The sequence below is a fragment of the Erinaceus europaeus genome, chromosome 9, assembly GCF_950295315.1.
Source record: "Erinaceus europaeus chromosome 9, mEriEur2.1, whole genome shotgun sequence".
NCBI lineage: Eukaryota > Metazoa > Chordata > Mammalia > Eulipotyphla > Erinaceidae > Erinaceus > Erinaceus europaeus.
Window position 1 is genome coordinate 13,907,043 of NC_080170.1, and position 22,531 is coordinate 13,929,573.

General features: G+C 46.5%; 1 protein-coding gene across 2 annotated transcripts in view; it reads right to left on the reverse strand.

Annotated features, from left to right (window-relative positions):
- MRNIP (MRN complex interacting protein) overlaps nucleotides 1–22,531 on the reverse strand; it is a 28,284-nt gene that overhangs the window by 4,589 nt on the left and 1,164 nt on the right. For both annotated transcript variants that reach the window (XM_007527162.3, XM_060197343.1), the window contains exons 2-3: nucleotides 14,058–14,117; nucleotides 7,995–8,083 (exon numbers count right to left, since the gene is read on the reverse strand). In XM_007527162.3, the coding sequence (XP_007527224.1) occupies nucleotides 7,995–8,083; nucleotides 14,058–14,117 (149 nt within the window). The remainder of the gene's footprint in view (nucleotides 1–7,994; nucleotides 8,084–14,057; nucleotides 14,118–22,531) is intronic.

The window sequence follows — 22,531 nt, forward strand, 5'->3', positions numbered from 1 at the left end:
TTCAAGATCCGTACACACGTGTTTCAATTTGTACACAACTCCCAATGCATGTACCAAAGATTTAACAAATCACATGATTTTTTGTTTTTGTAAACCAGTTGCTCAGTTGTGCTGCTCAGTTCTGGTTTATGGTAGTGCTGGGGATTGAACCTGGGACTCTGGAGCTTCAGATATGAAAATCTGTTTGCATAACTATTATGCTATTTTCCCAATACAGGGCAATTCCTTTCTTTACTAAGATGGATATAAAAGACCAGACATCACTCTGGTACGTGTGCTGCCGGAGATGGAATTCAGGACCTCATGCTTGAGTCCAATCCCATTTCCACTGCGCCACCTCCTGGACCACCACTGTGATTCTTTTCTGAGCAGTTATTCCAGTGGCTTTCCAGCTCAAAATTCGGAGGTAAAATTTCCTTAAGTCAGCATCAAGTACAAGTATTTATGAGTGCTGACAAGCTATTATAACATGTTTGTGAATTCACAACCTCGTGTCACATACACTACATAACTAGCTTTCAATCTTCATAGCATTCTAACAAATTTCTAAGACTGGACTACGGAGAGCAGATTCTGACTAACAAGAGCGAGGCCCAGGGGGCGACTTATTTTAGGAAACAATTCCATCAAAAGATGGTGGCCTAGAAGTGATTTTGAATGTTCTAGAGACAACAGATGTCAGGGGGCGGGGTGGTGGCTCCTCAGGTTAAGCTCACATAGTACAAAAGTACAAGGAGCTGCCCCGGCTCCCCACCTGCACGGGGTTGATTCACAAGCAGTGAATCAGGTCTACAGTCGCTTTTCTCTCTCCCTCGCTTTCCTCGCTCAATTTCTCTGTCCTATCCAGTAAAATGGAAAAAATGGCCACCAGGAGTAGTGGATTTGTAGTGCTGACACTGAGCTCTAGTGATAACCCTGGAGGCAAAAAAAACCCCAAACTAAAACAAACAAAAATCCAGAACAGATGTGTGACTGACTCTTAAGTGGCCATTACCCATTTCACAGAGCATAGAGTATAAAAATCACCCCATCTGGGAGTTGGGTGATAGTGCAGCAGGTTAAGTGCAAGTGGCACAAAGTCCAAGGACCGGAGTAAGGATCCCGGTTCGAGGCCCCAGCTCCCCACCTGTAGGGGAGTTGCTTCACAAGTGGTGAAGCAGGTCTGCAGGTGTCTATCTTTCTCTCTCCCTCCTCTCTCCATTTCTCTGTCCTAACAATAATGACATCAGTAACAACAACAATAAAAAAACAAGGGTAACAAAAGGGAATATAAATAAATATAAAAAAAAAGAAGATTCCCAAAACAATCAAAGCCTCCCCTACACAAAATCCCAGTATTTTCTGGTTGCACAAACGAAAAACAGCAATTATTTTACCTCTTAAAAAGAGATATTTAGGGGGCTGTGCAGTAGAGCACTGGGTTAAGCACACATGGTGTGAAGCACAAGGACCCACCGAGGATCCTGGTTCAAGCCCCCAGCTCCCTACCTGCAGTGGGGGTCACTTCACAAGCGGTGAAGCAGGTCTGCAGTTGTCTCTCTCCCTCCCCTCTCAATTTCTCTCTATCCTATCCAACACCAACAGCAACAGCAAAAAAGATGGCCTCCATCTCTTTCCTTTTGAAGCTTTTGGGTGTGGGACTTCACAGTAGTCTGTGGCTCTCCTTGTGGGTTTTTGCTTGGCTGCCCCTGGGGCAAGCTCAGCATCCTCTTGGCATCATGGACACGGGGCACCACTGCTGGAAACCAGGCCTGAGATGAAGCATTGAGGCTGAAGCGGCACCAGGTTTCACCCAGGCGCTCAGGGCCAGTAGGCTCTTTCACCACAGGAAGTGGGAGGAGCCGAGGAGCCTAGTTCCCGCTGTCTTGAGTGGGGCCAGCTGGCCAGTGAAAACACTCATTGTGTAACAACTGGAGGTTACAGCCCAAGTCATGTTTGCTCACATTACACAGGCGTGTGACAGCACAGGATCAGACTGCAACTATCTCTAGTGAACCCCAAGAACCCCAAGCTAGCAAAGGCTTTTGGAGTTACGTCTGCTTCATCTATAAAAAAAAAAAAAAAGTCAGAGCAATACAGAAACCACACCTTTCACCTTCTGCATCCATAAAGAATTTTAGTTCTGGGTGGGAGTAGACAGCATAATGGTTATGTAGAGACTCTCATGCCCGAGGCTCCAAAGTCCAAGGTTCAATTCCCCACACCAACATAAACCAGAGCTGAGCAGTGCTCGGAAAAAAAAAATTTTTTTTTGGGTCCATACTCCCGGAGGGGAAGAAATGTTGTCAGAACATGCCGGGAGTCGGGCGGTAGCGCAGTGGGTTAAGCGCAGGTGGCACAGAGCGCTAGGACAGGTGTAAGGATCCCAGTTCAAACCTCCAGCTCCCCACCTGCATGGGAGTCGCTTTACAAACGGTGAAGCAGGTCTGCAGGTGTATCTTCCTCTCCCCCTCTGTCTTACCCTCCTCTCTCCATTTCTCTCTGTCCTAACATCAATAACAACAATAATAACTACAACAATAAAGCAACAAGGACAACAAAAGTGAAAAAATAAATATTAAAAAAAAAATCCCTAGAGTGCTCTGAATTCCATTGTAGTAGGTGTGACTTAGAAGAGAAGGCGAGACCATAGACAAAAGTGGGCAAATATAAATGTAGATAGTTGTAGCTCTGGTGGTGGGGAAGGTGTGGAATTAAATTATACACCTGTATCTCATAATTTTGTAGATCAACATTAAGTCACTAATAAAAAAAGAGATGCTATCACATCTTCTCTATTTCTCCTTATGTAAATAAAAAGTCGGGGTGAGTAGGAAGGGGGTAAGTCAGTGGTGGCTGAGGAGTGACTGTGATTACAGGGCATGCTTTGCGAGCCTTGGTTTCATCTCTGGCATTGTTGATGAACACGTGGTGCTTTGGTCTCTCTTGAAAAAAAACACACAACTTTTTTGCCCCCATAGGAAGTTGCCCTCAATGTGGATCAACAATGGTAGAGAAGATTCCTTAAATCAATTTCAGGTGGTCCACTTCCTAACAAAGCCTCAAAACCTAGATATAGACCAGGGTCCAGGAGATAGGGCAGATGTACACATGTATCCATAAATTAGGGCAAAATATATACCTGAAAGCAAAAGTGCACAGTAGTCTGCAGTGAGTCAATAAATGGAGCAAGCAAGCAGAAAGACCTAAAAAAACACCATAAACTACCTAATGAAACAGTCTTTACTTAGACCTAGATACCCTCCTCATCTACCTATTACACTTCCCTCAATCACTCCAAAGCTAACCTTATCAAAGTAAGGGCTACAAAAGCTGAATAAGGGCAAGCGACTGGCATACTTTAACGATGACTCTTTAGTCACTATCAGGCCACTCCATCAGCTGGGGTCCTAGTCGGGTGGTCCTGGGATTCCCACACAGACATGATGAGCCCAGACCTCAAATAGATCCCTTTCTCCATTATCACTGGTCATCTCCATAAGGAACAACATAACGGACCCCTTTGTGGGCCCCCATAGGACCTCACCCTCAATGTGGATCAACAATGGTAGAGAATGTTCCATCCTCCGAAGGGGGGCTGGTTAACATACTTGATATCTACCACCTGAAGATGGGTCCTGAAATTGGTACAACTCAGAATGTTCCTACTGATGACCACAGAATGCAAGTTTGGACCTACAGGGATATAGAGGTTATACAGGCTCTTATGCTGAATATGGGTCCCAGATCAAATCAATGGGGTTTACAGTCAACAATATTTATACACCTTTCCCATATTTGGGAGCTACTGTCTTCCCTAATCCAGCTTTCTAGCCCTTTTTCCAGCCATGACATCATCTCCCCGGACAATAATTTGGGTCCACTTGCATATCAGATGTCAGGCTCAGGAAAAAGCTTCACCTGCAATATTCCAGCCTTTAGGTTCATGACTAGTCAACAATTTATATGTTAACTCTTTTTCAGCCACCAGGTTCCAGACACTATCATGATGCCAATCAGACTTCCCTGGGCAGACGACCCCACCAGTTTGTCTGGAGCCCCACTTCCTCAGAGCCCTGCCCCACTAGGGAGAGAGACAGGCTGGGAGTATGGACTGACCTGTCAATGCTCATGCTCAGTGGGTAAGCAATTACAGAAGCCAGACCTCCTCCCACCCTCTGCACTCCATAATGACCCTGGATCCATACTTTCAGAGGGATGAGTAGGAAAGCTATCAGGGGAAGGGATGGGATATGGAGCTCTGGTGTTCAGAATTGTACCCCTAGTTTGCCATGTACAAGACATGGGTCAAGTCCAGCCCCCACTGCACTGAAGGAAGCTTTGGTGCTGTGGTCTCTCGCTCTCTCTACGAAACAAAAACAAAATGCTGACCACGATCAGCTAGGCGTGCAGATGAAACGGCACCACGCAGGTGGCAGGCACACCTATCCTGCCACAAGGTAACTAACTCGGCTCCGCCAGCAGGGGAACCCTCCCCACAGTCTGAAGTGGGGCTCTGTTCTCCTCCTCTTCTGCTCAAGTAGTTCGTCCCTTTGTCTTCCACGTTCCATAATTTCTCTGTTATGTCTAAGGGCAACTTTTTCTTAAACTTTTAAAATTACCAAGGGATAATGAATATGCACTAAAACATGTACACTTAAGCAGCCAGATATTTTGATTAACATCATCTTTGGACTATCATGTCTCGATTGAGGATTTTTAAGAAAGACTTCAAACAAACAAAAAAAAGACTTATTTATTAGAGAGCGGGAGAGAACCAAAACTCTGGCACATGCTATACTGGGAACTGTTGAAGCCTTCACTACATGCTTCAGTCCAGTACTTTGTCCCAGGCAAGTTTTTTTTTTTTTTTTTTTTAAACTTTTCTATTTTAATCTTATTTTACCAGAGCACTGCTCAGCTCTGGCTTATGGTGGTGCGGGGGATTGAACTTGGGACTTTGGTGCCTCAGGCATGAGAGTCTCTTTGCAGAACCACTATGCTATCTACCCCCACCCCCATTTTTTAAAACTATTATTGGATAGACACAGAGAGAAATTGAGAGGAAAGGGGGAGACAGAGAAGGACTGTTGTTTTCGACAGGCTATGTTGTTTTCGCTGGGCTGGCTTCACGGGCGGGTAGCAGACGACCAGGGACTCATGGCTGGGTTGTACGCAATATCTCTTTATTCATGCAGGATGCAGCACAATCTAAGACGAGCTAAGCTAAACTCAAGTACCCTAAAACTCACAATGCTATCTTTATATATACTTGCCAAGTAGGGTGGAAACAGGATGTGACATAGAGAGGGTGGAGAGAAAAGTGACTGGTGAAAATCAGAGTGTGACAAGGAGGGGATCAGGGTGTGACAAAGAGGGGGCGGGGCAGGCGAGAATCCTATCACTGAACCACCAATGCCCTGGAGGGAGTGCTTTATGTAAAAGTGATTTATGTAAATAGACCAAAGCTTTGAATGGGATTAAATCTATCCCTATATAGGCATATGGTTAAGCAGAAGCCAGGGGGAGCTGGCATACTATCCAACAAGAGACAGAGAGACCTGCAGCACTGCTTCACTGCTCATGAAGCTTCCTCCTTGCAGGTGGGACCAGGGGCTTGAGCCTGGGTCCTTGTTCACTGTAGCATGTGCACTTAACCAGGTGTGCTGCCGCCTCCCAGGCAAGTGTTTAATGATCTTTTTAAAGATCCAGAGAAGGCAGAGAGACAGAGAGATGAAGAGGCCAGAGCAGTGAAGCCTCCCACGATACGGTAGGGGCCAACTGTAAGCAGGGTCACCCACGTGGCAAAGTACTGTCCAAGTGAGCCACTTCATTGGTCCTGTTCAATGATTTTACTCTGATGATATATATGTTCCTTGGGACTTTGTGGGGATTTTTTTTTCTGGCCAGGTTAAAGATCTGTGACTTCTGACAGGTTGCATTTAAAAAAAAAGGGGGGGGGGAGTCAGTGCAGGGAGTCGGGTGGTAGCGTAGCAGTGAAGCAGGTCTGCAGGTGTCTTTCTCTCCCTGTCTTCCCCATCTCTCTCCATTTCTGTCCTACCCAACAATGATGCTATCAATAACAACAATAAAACAAGGGCAACAAAAGGGAATAAATAATATTTTTAAAAAAAAGGAGTTGGGCGGTAGCGCAGCGGGTTAAGCACAGGTGGTGCAAAGTGCAAGGACCAGCATAAGGATCCCAGTTCAAGCCCCCAGCTCCCCACCTGCAGGGAAGTCGCTTCACAGGTGGTGAAGCAGGTCTGCAGGTGTCTATCTTTCTCTCCCCTTCTCTGTCTTCCCCTCCTCTCTCCATTTCTCTGTCCTATCCAACAACAACATCAATAACAACAGTAATAATTACAACAACAACAGAAAAAAACCCGAAAAAACAAGGGCAACAAAAGGGAAAATATAAAAAAAAATTAAGGGTGAGCAATGTGTGGAAATGTAGCCCTCTTATCCTATGGTTTTGTCAATGTTTCCATTTTATAAATAAAGTGTCATGTGAGTACAGTGATTTATTTACAAGCATGAGGCTCTGAGTTTGATGCTCTGGTTCTTTATCCCTTCTCATTAATAAACAAGTAAAAATCTTAAAACAACAACAAAAAAGGACAAGACTCTGGATGATAGCGTACTTTTCTTTATTTATTGGATGGAGACAGCAAGAAATCAAGAGGGAACAGGGTGATGAGAGACAGAGAGACACATGCAACACTGCTTCATCACTCAAAGAGTTTTCCTACTGCAGGTGGGAAGCAGGGACTCGAACCCAGGTCACTGTGCATTGTAACATGTGTGTTCAACTAGGTATGCCACCACCTAGTCACTCTTCCCCTTTAAATTTTTTTTAAAGTATTTATTCCTTTTTGTTGCATTTTGTTGTTTTATTCTTGTAGTTATTCTTGTTATTGTTATTAATGTCATCATTGTTGGATAGGACAGAGAGAAATGGAGAGGGGGGGAAGACAGAGGGGGAGAGATAGACACCTGCAGACCTGCTTTACTGCCTGTCAAGTGACTCCCCTGCAGGTGGGGAGCTGGGGGCTCGAACCAGGATCCTTATGCTGGTCCTTGTGCTTGTGCCACCTGTGCTTTGCGCCACCTGTGCTTAACCTGCTGCGCTACTGCCTGACTCCCCCCTTTTAAATTTTTTTCTTATCTTTATTTGGATAGAGACACCCAGAAATCAAGAGGGAAGGGGGTGATGAAGAGGCAGAGACACCTGAGCATGTATGCGTTCATGCACACGGACCCCGGTTCATCTGCAGGGGGGACTCGTTACGAGCAGTGGGGCAGGGCTACAGGTGTCTCTCTCTCTCCCTACCTCCCCTTCCCTTTCAGTCTGTCTCTATGCAAGAATAAAAAAATCAAAGGCTGAAAAGTCACGTGATAGCCTTAAAAAATCCTGGTGTGTGCTACCCCCTCCCCCCACAGCCAGTGCTAAGGCCAACATGGGTAGCTCCTGGCTACTCGGCAGAGAGGGTGCTTCTGTAGTTCCTGTGCGCTCTGGGGGTGTGGTCCTCTGGGGCCCTGAACTTCCCGCACTCTCTCCTGGCCATCTCACTGGCAGCTCCAGGCCACTAGGCATCAATCAGCCCAGCAGTGCAAGGGCTCACACTCTTGAGCGTGTGGGCTTTTCTTCAGTTTCCCTTTTGTTACCCTTGTTTTTTTTACTGTTATTATTGTTATTGATGTTGTTGTTGGATAGGACAGAGAGAAATGGAGAGAGGAGGGGAAGACAGAGAGTGGGAGAGAAAGATAGACACCTGCAGACTTCCTTCACTGCTTGTGAAGCAACCCCCCTTCCAGGTGGGGAGCCGGGGGCTCGAACTGGGATCCTTACACCAGTCTGTGCACTTTGTGCCATGTGTGCTTAACTCACTGTGCTACCGGGCCCCTCATTCAGGCTTTTTAATGGCTTTGTGTAAGTCAAAACCTCAAGGGATCTCCATCATCTAATTCCACTATCCATTGGAGGAGAAACCCAGTGTCCCTGTCAGCTCTGTTACCTGAGTGCCATCTCCGAGACCTGTCCTTGCAGCAGATTTAATTTTTGGACGTGGCGTCTACAGTCAGCACCAGAGCCCTCACCATATGCCTGAGAATAGCAAACAAACACAAAGTTAACAAGTGCTGACAAGAGAGGCGTCAGCATCTCAGGAGGCTACAGCTGCATTGCCCTGAGCCTGGCAGCTTGGTAGAAGTGAGGAGGCCTCATGGCTGGCACTGAGGATGCTAGGGACAAGGGCAGGAGATGAAGCTGACAGTGCGCCCTCCTTCACGGACAATCAGCCTCATGGGCAGGAGCCCCAGCTCTAGGGTGTGTGTCTTGTCGTGCACAAGGCCCAGGATTGAGCCCTGATACCACATGGCAGGTACTATGGCACTGGAGGAAACTTGTACTGTAGTTTTTTCCCTCTCTCTCTCTGAAAGAACAGTGGCCTAGGAGCAGAGAAACTGTATAGGCCTCAGGGCTCAATCCTGCCAAATGCACACACACTCACTGTTGAACTGGTGTTTGCTAAGTGGCATCTGACAGGCTATGACTGTACGCAGACACACACAAACACAACTCCATGTCCAGTCCTGTGCTGCCCCATCTGCTCCCACCCTCACTCTCCAGAGGGGCAGGAGGCAAGGCTGTGTGGGAGAGGCACACACCAGAAGGCCGAGGTGTGCATGTGTGTGTGGGTGTTTCTGTTTGGACACTGGGCTCGGGGTGCCTGTCAGATAAGCAGCAGAGAGCTGGGTGAGTGGAGGACAGGCAAGTTCAGGGCCAGGCCTGGTGGCTGACGCAGACATTCCAGGGCTGTCAGATGACCCCGGCTCAGACCACCAAGGGAATGAGTGCAGCTCTAGAAGAGGCCAACACCAGGGGAAGGGCACTCTGACATTTACTGACTAGAACTGAGGGATCAGAAAACCAGTGGAGGACTGCAACCACCCCAGGGTGAGGAGGGAAACCAAGGGCCAAGGCAATGGTTCAGGAGGAGGAAGTGACAGGCTGTGACACTTAAAGCTGTGTGTGTGTTGTGTTTCACTGGTTGAATGCAGGGGTCTAAGGTATGTGAAGTGTGGGCTCTACCACCTTGCTCCACTCCAGACTTCCTTCCTAACCACTGTTTTTAGCCACATGGACAAGACTGACCAACGTGCTGACCTTGACATGGGGGGATGAAATCTTGTTTAAAGCAAGTTCAAGTGAGAATGACAGGAGGAGAGGCGTGAGGCTGATGGCCAAGTTGAAGGGAACTGGGGAGGGTGCACTCTCTCTCTGCACACAGACTGAGGACTGATACTGAAATATACAAAATATACTGAAATACACAACCTGACTGTTCAGCCTTCTTTGCATCAGGTTCTCTGCCATGGGACGGCCTGGTCCCCAAAAGCCTCTGGTGAGCTCCTCCATGCTCAGGGCCCCATTCAGTGACTGGGAGGGAGGGAGAGCAGTACATAAGCCTCAGGAAAGAACAGAGTTTCAATGCCACAGGAGGCTGAGTGAGCACCCCAAGGACAGTCACACTGCTGACTTCATCCCCTCCTGGGTCTGTTCCAGGAGCCAGAGACCACTTTGGTTGGGTTAACTGAGTCCTATTTTGTTGTTTCCATTGCTCAGACACACGCCATTGCTTGTACAAGGAGGCACAGGTGAGTGAGGGACTCCCCAGGGGAAATTCAGAAACACACACTGACATCCAAAACAGGCAGTGGCCATTATGCAGGTGTCTGCTTATCTCAGGAACACCCCCCCACTGACTGGGCCAGCAGCGGCCACCTGAGCCAACTAGGTCAATCAGACGGCGTCTCTGGGAGGTTTGGCTGGGACGCGGCTCCTCCACAAGGTTGGACAGGGAGTCCGTGCCTGTGGGTGGAGTGTGTTACGGTGGGAAGGAGGCAGGGGCAGGGCACGACAGGATTGAATCTGGGACTTTCGGTGCTTTAAACATGAAAGGTGTTCTTTTTTACTTATTAATGAGAAAGACAGGAGGAGACAGAGAAAGAACCAGACATCACTTCGGTACATTTGCTGCCGGGAATTGAACTCATGACCCTGTGCTTGGGAGTCAAATGCTTTATCCACTGAATCTCCCAGACCACTTTTCTTTATTGGCTAGAGACAGCCAGAAATAGGAAAGGAGAGACAGAGAGTGAGAGCGAGAGAGGGCAGGTGTAGGTAGAAGAAAGGCTGTGTAAAGAGACTCTCATTCCTAAGGCTCTTTAAAAAAAATATTTATTTATTTCTCCTTTTTTATTGTTGTTGTAGTTATTATTGTTGTTATTGTCATTGTTGGATAGGACAGAGAGAAATGGAGAGAGGAGGGGAAGACAGTGAGGGGGAGAGAAAGATAGACACCTGCAGATCTGCTTCACCGCTTGTGAAGTCACTCCCCTGCAGGTGGGGAGCAAGGGGCTTGAACCATGATCCTTACGCTGGTCCTTGTGCTTCATGACACTTGCACTTAACCTGCTGCACTACCGCCTGACTCCCCCTGAGACTCTTAAGTCCCAGGTTCAATCCCCCACATCACCATAAACCAGAGCTGATCAGTGCTCTGATAAAAAAAAAAGGGGGGGGGAGAGACCCGCAGCACTGCTTCACCACTCGCAAAGCTTTCCTCCTACAGGTGGGGCCTGGGAGTTTGCACCCAGGTCCTTGTGCACAATGCACTAAACCAGGGTTGCCAACACCTGTGCGCTCCCCATCCCCATAACCACTATGCTATCTCCCCAGTACTAAAAATATATTGTATTTATTTTAATGAAAAAGATACAGATACAAAGAGACTAGAGTACTGCTCATCTCTGGCATATGGTGGTACAGGGGATTGAACCTGGGACGTCAGGACCTCAAACCTGAAAAGCCTATTTGCATCACCATTATGCTCTCTCTTCCACTGGATTGCTTTTAGTTTTCATTGTTAAGAAAAACTCTGCAGGCTTGTGATAGTGTGCTGCTTTGCCTTGTCCCCGGCCCAGGTTCAACCCAGCCTCCATTGCACTGAAAGAAACTTTGGTGCTGTGCTCTCTTCCTCTCTCTGCCTTGCTGTTTCTACCAGAAATAATTTTCAGTGAAACTTTTTAAAGATGTCCCTGGATTCACTTTACCAACTATTTCCTTGGGACTCTGCTGCAGAGGCTATCTTTTTTGAAAAAAATTATTCTTGGATAGACACAGAGAAATTGAAAAGGGGAGGGGAAGATACACATGGAGACAGACACCTGCAGCCCTGCTTCACCACTTGCTAAGTTTCCCCCCTACAGGTGGGGACCAAGGGCTTGAACCTAGCTCCTTACCTCTGTGTAGTGTGTGCACTTAACCAGGTGTGCCACCACCTGGCCCCCAAAGGCTATCTTTTTTGTTTTTAATTTTTTATATATTTTTTAATTTTATTTATTTATTCCCTTTTGTTGCCCTTGTTGTTTTTTTATTGTTGTAGTTATTATTGTTGTTGGATAGGACAGAGAAATGGAGAGAGGAGGGGAAGACAGAGAGGAGGAGAGAAAGATAGACACCTGCAGACCTGCTTCACCGCCTGTGAAGCGACTCCCCTGCAGGTGGGGAGCCGGGGTTCGAACCAGGATCCTTATGCTGGTCCTTGTGCTTTGCGCCACCTGCGCTTAACCTGCTGCGCTACAGCTGACTCCCCAAAGGCTATCTTTTAACTAAGGGTTTTCTAGTTACAAATTAGAAGCAGGGAAAGGGAAAGTATTTTAGAAAACACTCAGTAAAAAAAAAAAATTTACTGGTGGGGAGATAGCATAGTGGTTATACACAAAGATGTTCATGCCTAAGGCTCTGAGGTCCCAGGTTCAGTCACTGGCACCACCATAAGCCAGTGCTGAAAAGGGCTCTGGTAAAAGGAAAGAAGCAGAGGGGGGAAAGAATTCACTGCCAAGGTCACAGTTCCCTTGAAAGGAACATTATCCTTGACCCCTTGAAACTCCCGCTCTAAGAACTGTCTTTTCCTCCTCTTCTCCCCTGGTTAAGGAAAAATGAACATGCGTGCAAACGCATGTGCCTAGTTAAAAAAAATTTTTTTAAAGATTTTATTTATTTATTCATGAGAAAGAGAAAGAACCAGATTATCATTCTGGTACATGTGCTGCCAGGGATCGAACTCAGGACCTCATGCTTGAGAGTCCAGTGCTTTAGTCACTGCGCCACCTTCCAGATCACACAGTGTGTGCCTATTTTTTCTGCACCCAAACTAAAGATCCAAAATTGTGGTCAGATTGGAGTAGGGCATCAAAGTAAAAACCCTGGGTTGAGGGTGAGGGTGGATGTTTGGCTTCATGGGGTGGGGGTGGGGTAGGAGGGTCAACGCCCATGTTCTGTGGGGAAGCAATTACAGAAGCCAGACAGACCTTCCACCTTCTGCATTCCACAATAACCCTGGGTCCATACTCCCAGAGGGATAAAGAATAGGAATGCTATCAGAGGAGGGGATGGGATACAGAGTTCTGGTGGTGGTAATTGCATAGATTTGTCCCCCTCTTATCCTATTTTTAGTCAATGTTTCCTTTTTGTAAATAATTAAAAAAATTGTGGTCAGAAACAAGGGATGAAGAAGGAGTATGAGGAGAGACTTGAGATGTTGGCATCAAGGATCAAGGTCAGAGCAGGTGAGTGAGGGGGTGAAGAGGCAGAGGTGTTAACTGCTGAGGTCAGCTGGGTTAACTGCTGCTGAGAGCAGGAGGAGTCGGCCTGCAGGAGGGTATCACTTACTGCTTCACCCCCCTCCTGACTCCCCACACTCATCCCATGCTCATCCACATGTGGGGTACATCTCGCTGGTAGGAAATCTTTGGGGCTGGCCCTGCCAGGGTAACAGGAGCTTTTTTTTTTCATAGCAACACAAAACACATTAAAAAAATATATCACCTTCATTTTATTAATTGGATAGAAACAGCCAAAAATAGAGGGAAGGGGGTGAGAGACAAGAGGGACACCTGCAGCACTGCTTTACCACTAGTGAAGCTTTCTCCCTGCAGGTGGGGAGAAACACACACACACACACACACAAACATAAATTCAGCAGCCGTTTTAAAAACTAAGGCACAGAGGCCAGGTGGTGTCGCACCTGGTAGAACATGTTAGCATGAGCAAGACGCTGGTTCAAGACCCCAGTCCCCACCTGTAGAGGAGTAAGTTTCACAAGTGAAGCAGCACTGCAGGTGTCTCGAACCCCAGTTCTTGTGCATTATAACCTGTGCTCTCAATCAGAAGTGCCACCACCAGGCACCTAGTGCTCTTATTTTTTACCTGATAACTGTGTGGCCCACGAATGATGTTATAAATACCTAATGATCTTTGTCAGAAAAAAGGCTGCCTGCCTGGACTAGGGTCTAGTCCCTCCAGAGCTGTCTGCTCAGCCCGGTTGGGTCTGATCCTGACAGGCCCGGCACATTTCTTTCACTGTGCTCAGTCCAGTTTTAAGTGGGGTGCGTGTCTGAATCAGTTTTTCTTCCCTTTCTCTGAAAGCAGATCTGAGCACAGAATGTTTCCTTCTGCCTGCATAGAGAAGGTTCTCAGTAAACATTTGCTGAATAAGACAATGGCTGCTCCTTCTAGATTCTGCTCTCGCCACTCACTTCCTGAAGGAACAGGAAGCTAAAGAACTAGAGCTCTAGGGGCTGGGTGGTAGCACAAAGGGTTAAGCGCACATGGCACAAAGTGCAAGGACTGGTGTAAGGATTCTGGTTTGAGTCCCCAGCTCCCACCTGCAGGGGAGTCACTTCACAGGTGGTGAAGCAGGTCTGCAGGTGTCTATCTTTCTCTCCCCTTCTCTATCTTCCCAACCTCTCTCCATTTCTCTCTGTCCTATCCAACAACAGCAGCAGCTGTAACAACTACAACAAACCACAACTATAACAAGGGCAACAAAATGGGAAAAAATGGTCTCCAGGAGCAGTGGATTCCTAGTTCAGGCACCGAGCCCCAGCGATAACCCTGGAGGCAAAAAACAAAACTGGAGCTTTGTCTGGTGGGTGTGACCCAATAGCGAAAAGCTGGGCTCCAAGCAAAGCTGCCATATGGCTTGGCCGGAGCCCCAGCTCTGAAGACTCACCCGCAGAAATGACTGCTTCTTTCCACATGCCTTGCATGTCCACTTCAGGCTTATTGTCACCTACAATGAAATTCCAGAAATATGATTTGACTAGTTAAAACAGAGATAATTGGGTCCTAAATAATAACTTTAAAAGACCAGTGGGAAAAATATAGTTCTGAACAAAGTCAACTCATATATACACACACATATATGTAAAAACCAAGGCACAGAAGCCAGGTGGTGCCGCACCTGGTAGAACATGTTACCATGAACAAGACGCTGGTTCAAGCCCACCTGCAGAGGAGTAAGCTTGACAAGTGGTGAAGCAGTGCTGTAGGTCTCTCCCTCCCTCTCTGCTCATTCCCCAGTGGACTACAACATCATACCTGAGTCACGTAGAAGCAAACTGTGGGCAGAGCCACGAACAACAGAGGGCACCACGGACAGCACCAAGGGAAGTCCAAGGACGGTATAGCTTTGGTGTCTCTCTCCTGTCCCTTTACCTCCTGGCCCCTCTAAAAAGTACTGAATAAAAAGCTGGCTGGAGTAGGGTCACAGCTCAGTGCTCTAACACAAAAAACGAGGGCCTAGGGTCATCCCTATCACTGCATGAGGGAAGAAAGAAGGGAGGGAAGGAGGGAGGAGGGAGCCAATTTAATCTGCCATCCATCTTAAACAAAATCAAGTTTGGGCTTCATCTCCTGTGGCTCTAAAAAAATCATATGGGGGGTTCAGTTCTTGGTGCGCAATGGTGGGGGAGGACCTAGGCAGGAGGGTTAGAGTGTTTTGCAGAAAACTGGGAAGTTTTACACATGTACCAATGATTGTATTTACTACTGACTAAACTATTAACCCCCAATAAAAATTAATAATAGTAAGAGATTTTGTACCACGTAGTTTAAATTTCACTAGCAGGGGCTGGGTGGTGGCGCACCCTGTTAAGTGCACACATGGCCACGCACATGGGCCTGGTTTGAGCACCCGCTCTACACATGCAGGGGGGAAGCTTCACACACAGCGAAGCAGGTCTGCAGGTGTCTTTCTCATTCCTTCTCAACATCGGTCCTATCAAAGAAAGAAAGATGGCTACCAGGTGTGGTGGATTCATCGTGCTGGCACTGAGCCCCCCAGCAATAACCCTGGTGCAATAAATAAAATAAAATTTCACTAGGGCAGCTAGACAGGTGGCTCACTTAGGTGTTTAGGACTTGCATGTATGAGGCCCAGGTTTGATCCCCAACACTGCCAGAATGTGCTCTGATCTCTCTAAATCTTAAAAAAAAAAAAAAAAAACCCTCTGCCTAAATCTTTTTTTTTTTTTTAATTTACTTATGAGAGAGGGGAAGAGTAAGATTCTGGCTGGTGTGACACCAGGGGAGGAATGCAAGACCTCATGCTGAAGAGTCCAGTGCTTTGTCCACTGTGCCCCCTCCTGGGACACCGGACGGCTTCTCTCTCTACATGAAATCAAGAACAAGCAAGGATTTACCTATTCTTTTTCCTGGATACATTAATCAATGAAAAAAAAAAAAAGGTTATAAAAGGTACTCACATTAGAAAGGAATATATCTACTCATTAAGAGAGGAGGATAGAAGCAGAGCCAGAGCATCAACCTGGATGTCGGACGGAAGAGTCCAACTCTATCTACAGCACCACCAACAGAGCCACTATCAAGACTTTTTTTAAAGCTTTTTTTTTCCCCTCCAGGGTTATCGCTGGGCTCGGTGTCTGCACCATGAATCCACCGCTCCTGAAGGCCATTTTCCCCCCGTTTTTGTTGCCCTTGTTGTAGCCTCGTTGTGGTCATTATAATTACCATTGTTGATGTTGTTCATTGTTGGACAGGACAGAGAGAGGAGAGAGGAGGGGAGGACAGAGGGGGGAGAGAAAGACAGACACCTGCAGACCTGCTTCACCGCTTGTGAAGCAACTCCCCTGCAGGTGGGGAGCTGGGAGCTCGAACCAGGATCCTTATGCTGGTCCCTGTGCTTTGCGCCACGTGCGCTCAATCCGCTGCGCCACCGCCTGACCCCCAAAGTTTTTTTTAATATTTATTTATTTTCCCTTTTGTTGTCCTTGTTTTTAATTGTTGTTGTAACTGATGTCATTGTTATTGGATAGGACAGAGGGAAATGGAGAGAGGAGGGGAAGACAGAGGGGGAGAGAAAGAGACACCTGCAGACCTGCTTCACTGCTTGTGAAGCGACTCCCCTGCAGGTGCGGAGCTGGTGGCTTGAACTGGGATCCTTACACCAGCCCCTCACGCCACATGTGCTTAACCCGCTGCACTACCACCCGCCCCCCTCCCCCCCTCCCCCCGCTATAGAAATTTTTAAAGAAATGTATGGGGGGGTGTTAGCAGTTTATAGTACAGTTGATGACATCTAGGTGCTACACTTCATCTCCCCATGGTGTATTTAGGTGTTTAGTGATTTTTAAAACTCTGGACCACAGTTGACCAAAGCAAAGAGATGAAACAAAGATGCCTGGGCTGATGTATAGATGAGTGAGTGAGCACACCTGTGAGGAAGCCATGAAAGGATAGGAACAGCAAAAGCTGGGGGAGAAGAACCCTTCTGCACTACTGGTGGGAAGGTAGGTTGGTCCAAACCAGGTGGAAAGCACTCAGAGAGTCTTCAGAACATTAGAAACGGACCTGCCCTTTGATTCAGCAGTTCCTCTCAAGAGATGTACCAAAAGCACACACAAACACCCACCCAAAGAGACCTCTGGACACCTCTGTTCACAGAAGCATGATTTGGAACAGCCCAAACTTGGAAGCACCCTGGATGTCCAGCAGCTGAGTGGCTAAGGAAGCTGTGGCAGAGCTGGTAAGAAAGCTCACCTGGATAGTGCGCTGCTTTGTCATGTGCATGATCTAGGTTCAAGCCCAGGACACCGCAGCACGGTGGTCTCTTTCACTTTCTTCCTCTCTACCCTATAATGTCTATATGTGTACACACACAAACACACACACAAGAACACTACCCAACATCAAGATCTTGAAGGGATCCTGTTAAGTGATATAAACCAGGAGGATGAACACTGGCTGAGCTCACTCACAGGTGGGAACTATGGAAAACTACCCAGCTGTAAAAAATGATGAGACCACCTTTGTTGTTTTCGCCGGGGCAGGTAACAGACGACCAGGGACTCATGGTTGAGCTGTAGGCAGTATCTCTTTATTCATTCAGGACGCAGCATAATCTATACCAAGCTAAGCTAAACTAAAAACTACAAACAATCTTGTCCTTATAAATATACTAGCCCAGTAGGGTGGGAACAGGATGCAACGCAGAGAGGGTGGAGAGAAAAGTGACTGGTGAAAATCAGAGTATGACAAGGAGAGGGGGCGGAGCAGGCGAGAATTCTACCACTGAACCACCAATGCCCTGGAGGGAGGGTGGTGCTTGTTAACAGAGGTTAAGTAAATAGAATACAGTGTTATGTAAATAGAATGCAGGGGGGAATTAAACCAAATGAGACAGAAGGTTTTTTTGTTTTTTTTTTCCTCCAGGATTATTGCTGGGCTCGGTGCCTGCACCATGAATCCACCGCTCCTGGAGGCCATTTTTCCCCCTTTTTGTTGCCCTAGTTGTTGCAGCCTCGTTGCGGTTATTATTGCCATTGTTGATGTTGCTTTGTTGTTGGATAGGACAGAGAGAAATGGAGAGAGGAGGGGAAGACAGAGAGAGAGGGGAGAGAAAGATAGACACCTGCAGACCTGCTTCACCACCCGTGAAACAGAAGGGGTTTTTAAAAGCAGAATTAGAAGCATACCAACACACCTTTTCCACATCATGAGTGGAACTTGAAGGAATCCTGTTGAGTGAACTAAGCTGGAAGGGGAAGGATGAACACCAGCTGATCTCACTGACAGGTGGAAACAAGGATGGGGGAAAAACAAAAACAAAACCAACTCAGGGTGACCCAGAATACAAAACCTGCTGGGGCTTTGGGGAAAGTGCTCGAAGTTCCTAAGGAGAACAAGTAAGTGAAAATGCCTATCACTCAGCACTTCTGTTGGTATTTATCAGTTTTTGACATCAAACAACTTAGAAATACTCTGTATTTGGGGGGCTGGGCGGTGGTGTACGGGTTAAGCAATGCACATGGCGAGAAGCACAAGGATGGTGTAAGGAACCCAGTTCAAGCCCTCAGCTCCCTACCTGCAGAGGGGTTGCTTCATAGGTGAAGCAGATTTGCAGGTGTCTGTCTTTCTCTCCCCCTTCTCTCTCAATTTCTCTGTTCTATCCAGCAACAACAACAGCAATAACAAGGGCAACAAAATGGGAAAAATGGCTTCCAGGAGCTATGGATTTGTAGTGTAGGCACCGAGCCCCAGCAATAACCCTGGAGGTATTTGGGGACAGGTGGTAGTGCTCTAGGTTGGTCTTTCTTTTCTCATTAAATCTTAAAAACTGGTAGTTGGTTCACTGGGGGTGGGGATGGGGCGACTAGACAGCACAGCAGAGTTTAACAGCACCTTTGCTACCACACAGACCTGGTTCTGCCAGTGACTGACTAACCACTTGTTTCTCTGAATTTCAGTTCTCATCTCTGTAACATGAATGACACCTAGCTTGGAGGCTGTGAAAATTAAATGTGTCCACTGCCTGCTACACAGTGGACTTGAAATTAAAGTGTTAGGGACGGGATGGTGGCACACCTGGTTGAGTGCACGTTACAGTATGCTAGGACCAGGGTTCAAGCCCCAGGTCCCCACCTGCAGGAGGAAAGCTTCATGAGTGGTGAAGCAGGTGTCTCTCTTCCCCTTCCCTTTCGATTTCTGGTTGTCTCTATCTAGTAAAGATAGAAAAGGAAAAAAAAAAAAAAAAAAAAAAGAAATTAAACTTTTAATACCTCCTACTCCCATTTTAAATTAACTTCATAGGACCTATGATGACCTCAAGAATAAGTACCATATTACATATGTATAATTAAAAAATAAAAGCAGGGGTCCGGGTGGTAGCACAGTAGGTTCGGTGCACATGGCGGAAGCGCAAGGATCCTGGTTCAAGCCGCCAACTCCCCACCTGCAGGGGGCTCGCTTCACAAGTGAAGCAGGTCTGCAGGTGTCTGTCTTTCCTCCTCTCTTGATTTCTCTCTGTCCTATCCAACAACAACAATAACAATAATAAACAAGGGCAACAAAAGGGAAAAAAATAGCCTCCAGCAGCAGTGGATTTGTAGTGTGGGAACTGAGCCCCAGCGATAACTCTGAGGCAATAAATAAATAAAATAAAAACAATCCTCATATATTTTTTCAATCTTTATTTATTGGATAGAGCCAGCTATAAATTGAGAGGGGACGGGGAGATAGAGACAGAGCGATAACTGCAGCACCAGGGGGATGGGCATTTCACACCTGGGTCTTGCGCACTGTAACATGTGTGCTTAACCATGTGCACCACCATCTGCCCTTCCCCATGTATTCTCAACTGGCACACTCCACTCAACTCCAGAATGATGGGTCTGACAGGGTCAGCACCCCGGAAAACTCTCTTCAAGGAAGAAGAATTCTGGGAGTGGGTCTTGGCATCTTCAGCAGATTTAAATTGGAAATTCTGATTAATGTTTTCATTATGTACATGGTAATGATGCCGTGTAATCGGGGATGAACAGTCCCTGTCCCCAGATTAGATACAGATGAACAGGAAATGAGGTGGACAAAGTTATGGGTCATCAAATACATAAAGCCTTAGGAAAAATTCTTAGTAATACTTACTTACCTCCTCTTATGAAATAATGTTAAAACTCTACATAAAATAATATCTGCTGGGAGTCGGGCGGTAGCCCAGCGGGTTAAGCTCATGTGGTGCGAAGAGCAAGGACCAGTGTAAGGATCCTGGTTCAAGCCCCTGGCTCCCCACCTGCAGGGGAGTCGCTTCATAGGCGGTGAAGCAGGTCTGCAGGTGTCCATCTTTCTCTACCCCTCCTCTCTCCATTTCTCTCTGTCCTATCTAAAAACAATGACATCAATGACAACAATAATAATTACAACAACAATGAAAAACAGAAAGGGCAACAAAAGGGAAAATAAATAAATATAAAAATAAATAAATAAAATACTGTCTGCTAAGCCTATTACTCAGAAATGCATCATCCCATGAAGTACGACATTTTTGTAAAACCACAAGGCCATCTAATCAAGAAATGAGCTTTACTTTCTGTTTCAGATATTTATGTAAGACTGAAAGATATATAAACTCTCACTTGCTGAATAAAAATTGAGTTCAGATTCACCCTCCAACAGTGTGGTGTATTCTGTTCTCCCCTGCCTGATTCCTGACCCACCCAGGTGGTCGCCTTCAGAGTTCCCTGATCCTTCCTGCTGCTCTTCCGCTGGGGCAGTCCGTCGCACTCAACCCCTAGAAAAGTCCCCCAAATAAAATAAAAAGCTTCTGAGTTGCTAAAATAATGCTTGCGAAAACTCAGCAAGCTTATAGATGCATACCCAGCATCTTGGTGACTTCCCCACTTTTTTTAAAAGGCATTTATTTATTCTTATTATTTTTAACCAGAGCACTGTTCAGCTCTGGCTTATGGTGGTGTGAAGGATTGAACCTGGGACTTTGGAGCCTCAGGCATGAGAGTCTGTTTGCGTAACCATTATTCTATCTACCCTCCGCCCCAAAAGACACTTATTATTGAGAGATTAAGCATCACTAGAGCATATTTGATGTCAGGGATAGAAGTCTGAACCTCATGCTTGAGAATTCAATGTTGTTCCCATTGTGCCACTTCTTGGGCTACCAAATACTTTTTTTTTTTTTTTGCCTCCAGGGTTATCTATCGCTGGGGCTCGCTGCTGACACTACAAATCCACTGCTCCTGGGGAGGGGGCATTCCTCCACCACCCCCCCCCCCAAGCATATATTTAAAATAAGCTGGATGCCATTCTTTAAACAGTGAAGACCAGATTAGCAGGTAAGTAGGAGCAGGAGAAGCGAATATACTTCGATAATACTAGGTGACATTAAAAGGACATAGAGGGTAGTGGCCCACTTAATTGAGTGCACATTAGTACAATGCTCAAGGACCCGGTTCAAGGCCCCAGTCCCCATCTGCAGGGGGAAAGCTCTACAAGCGCCTCTTTTTTCCCTTCCTCTCAATTTTGTCTGTATCCAATAAACACGTTAATTAAAAAAAAAAAAGATAGGTTACCATTTAGAAAAGAACAGTTTATTCTCTAGCTTTTGTTTTGAAAGTTGTGTGTGTGTGTGTAACTGAGCTTAACTGGTAGAATGCACTCTACTATGCTCAGGGACTCGTCTTCAAGCCCTTGGCACCACATGGTAGCACCATGACCAGTGGTTTGTAGCAGTGCTGTGGTGTTTCTCCCTTCGTGAGACTGAAAACAAAACAAAAAGTCTACTAGGGCTCATGCAGGTTTAATGCCCCAGCCAGGTCCTGGTAGCAAAAAGAGAAAAGCAATAGGAATTCGAAACTGTGATTATCTTGCTAAAACTATTTGAGGGGGCCTAGGAGGGGGCTCAGGGTAGAGTGCATGCCTTGCATAGGTGAGTATGACCCAGTTCGCCACTAAAATAGCTAAGTGAGAGGGTGGGAGGCGGCCAGCGCTAAAAGCATGTGCATGGCATGTGCTAGTGATGATCTGATTTTTCTCTATCCTCTCAAGTTACAGGATTTAAAAAATCTTTAAAATGTGGCTGCATGGTGCTCTGGTTTCTCACACTTAAAAAAAAAAAAAGAAAAAAAAAGAAGAACAAACCAAAGGGAGCTGGGCAGTAGCTGGGTTATGCACAGGTGGCGCAAAGTGCAAGGATGGGAGAAAGGACCCCGGTTTGAGCCCCCGGCTCCCCACCTGCAGGGGAGTCACCTCACAGGCGGTGAAGCAGGTCTGCAGGTGTCTATCTTTTTCTCCCCGTCTTCCTCTTCTCTCTCCGTATCTCTCTGTCCTATCCAACAACACCACCAATAATAACTACAACAATAAAACAAGGGCAACAAAAGGTAAAAAAAAAAAAAAAAAAAGGAGCCGGGCTGTGGCGCAGCGGGTTAAGTGCACATGGCACGAAACTCAAGGACCTGTATAAGGATTCCGGTTGGAGTGGCTAGGTCCCCACCTGCAGGGGAGTCGCTTCACAGGTGGTGAAGCAGGTCTGCAGGTGTCTATCTTTCCCCCGTTTTCCCCTCTTCTCTCCATTTCTCTGTCCTATCCAACAACGACAGCAATAACAATGATGATAAACAAAGGCAACAAAAGGGGAAAAAGAAAAAAAAAAGGAGGAAAGGCAAAACATTTAAAAATGAGGAGCCTGGGGAGTGGTGGTGCAGTGGATAAAGCATCGTATTTTCAAGTATGAGGTCCCAAGTTCCACTCCTGACACCACATGTGTCTATAGGTGACGCTCTGGCTATTAATGATAAATAAATCTTTAAAAATAGGAAAGAAAAAAATGGAAGGTATATGGGTTCCTTATGGGAGCAGGTCTGAGCCTGGGAGGGGATAATCTCTTATGGGAAC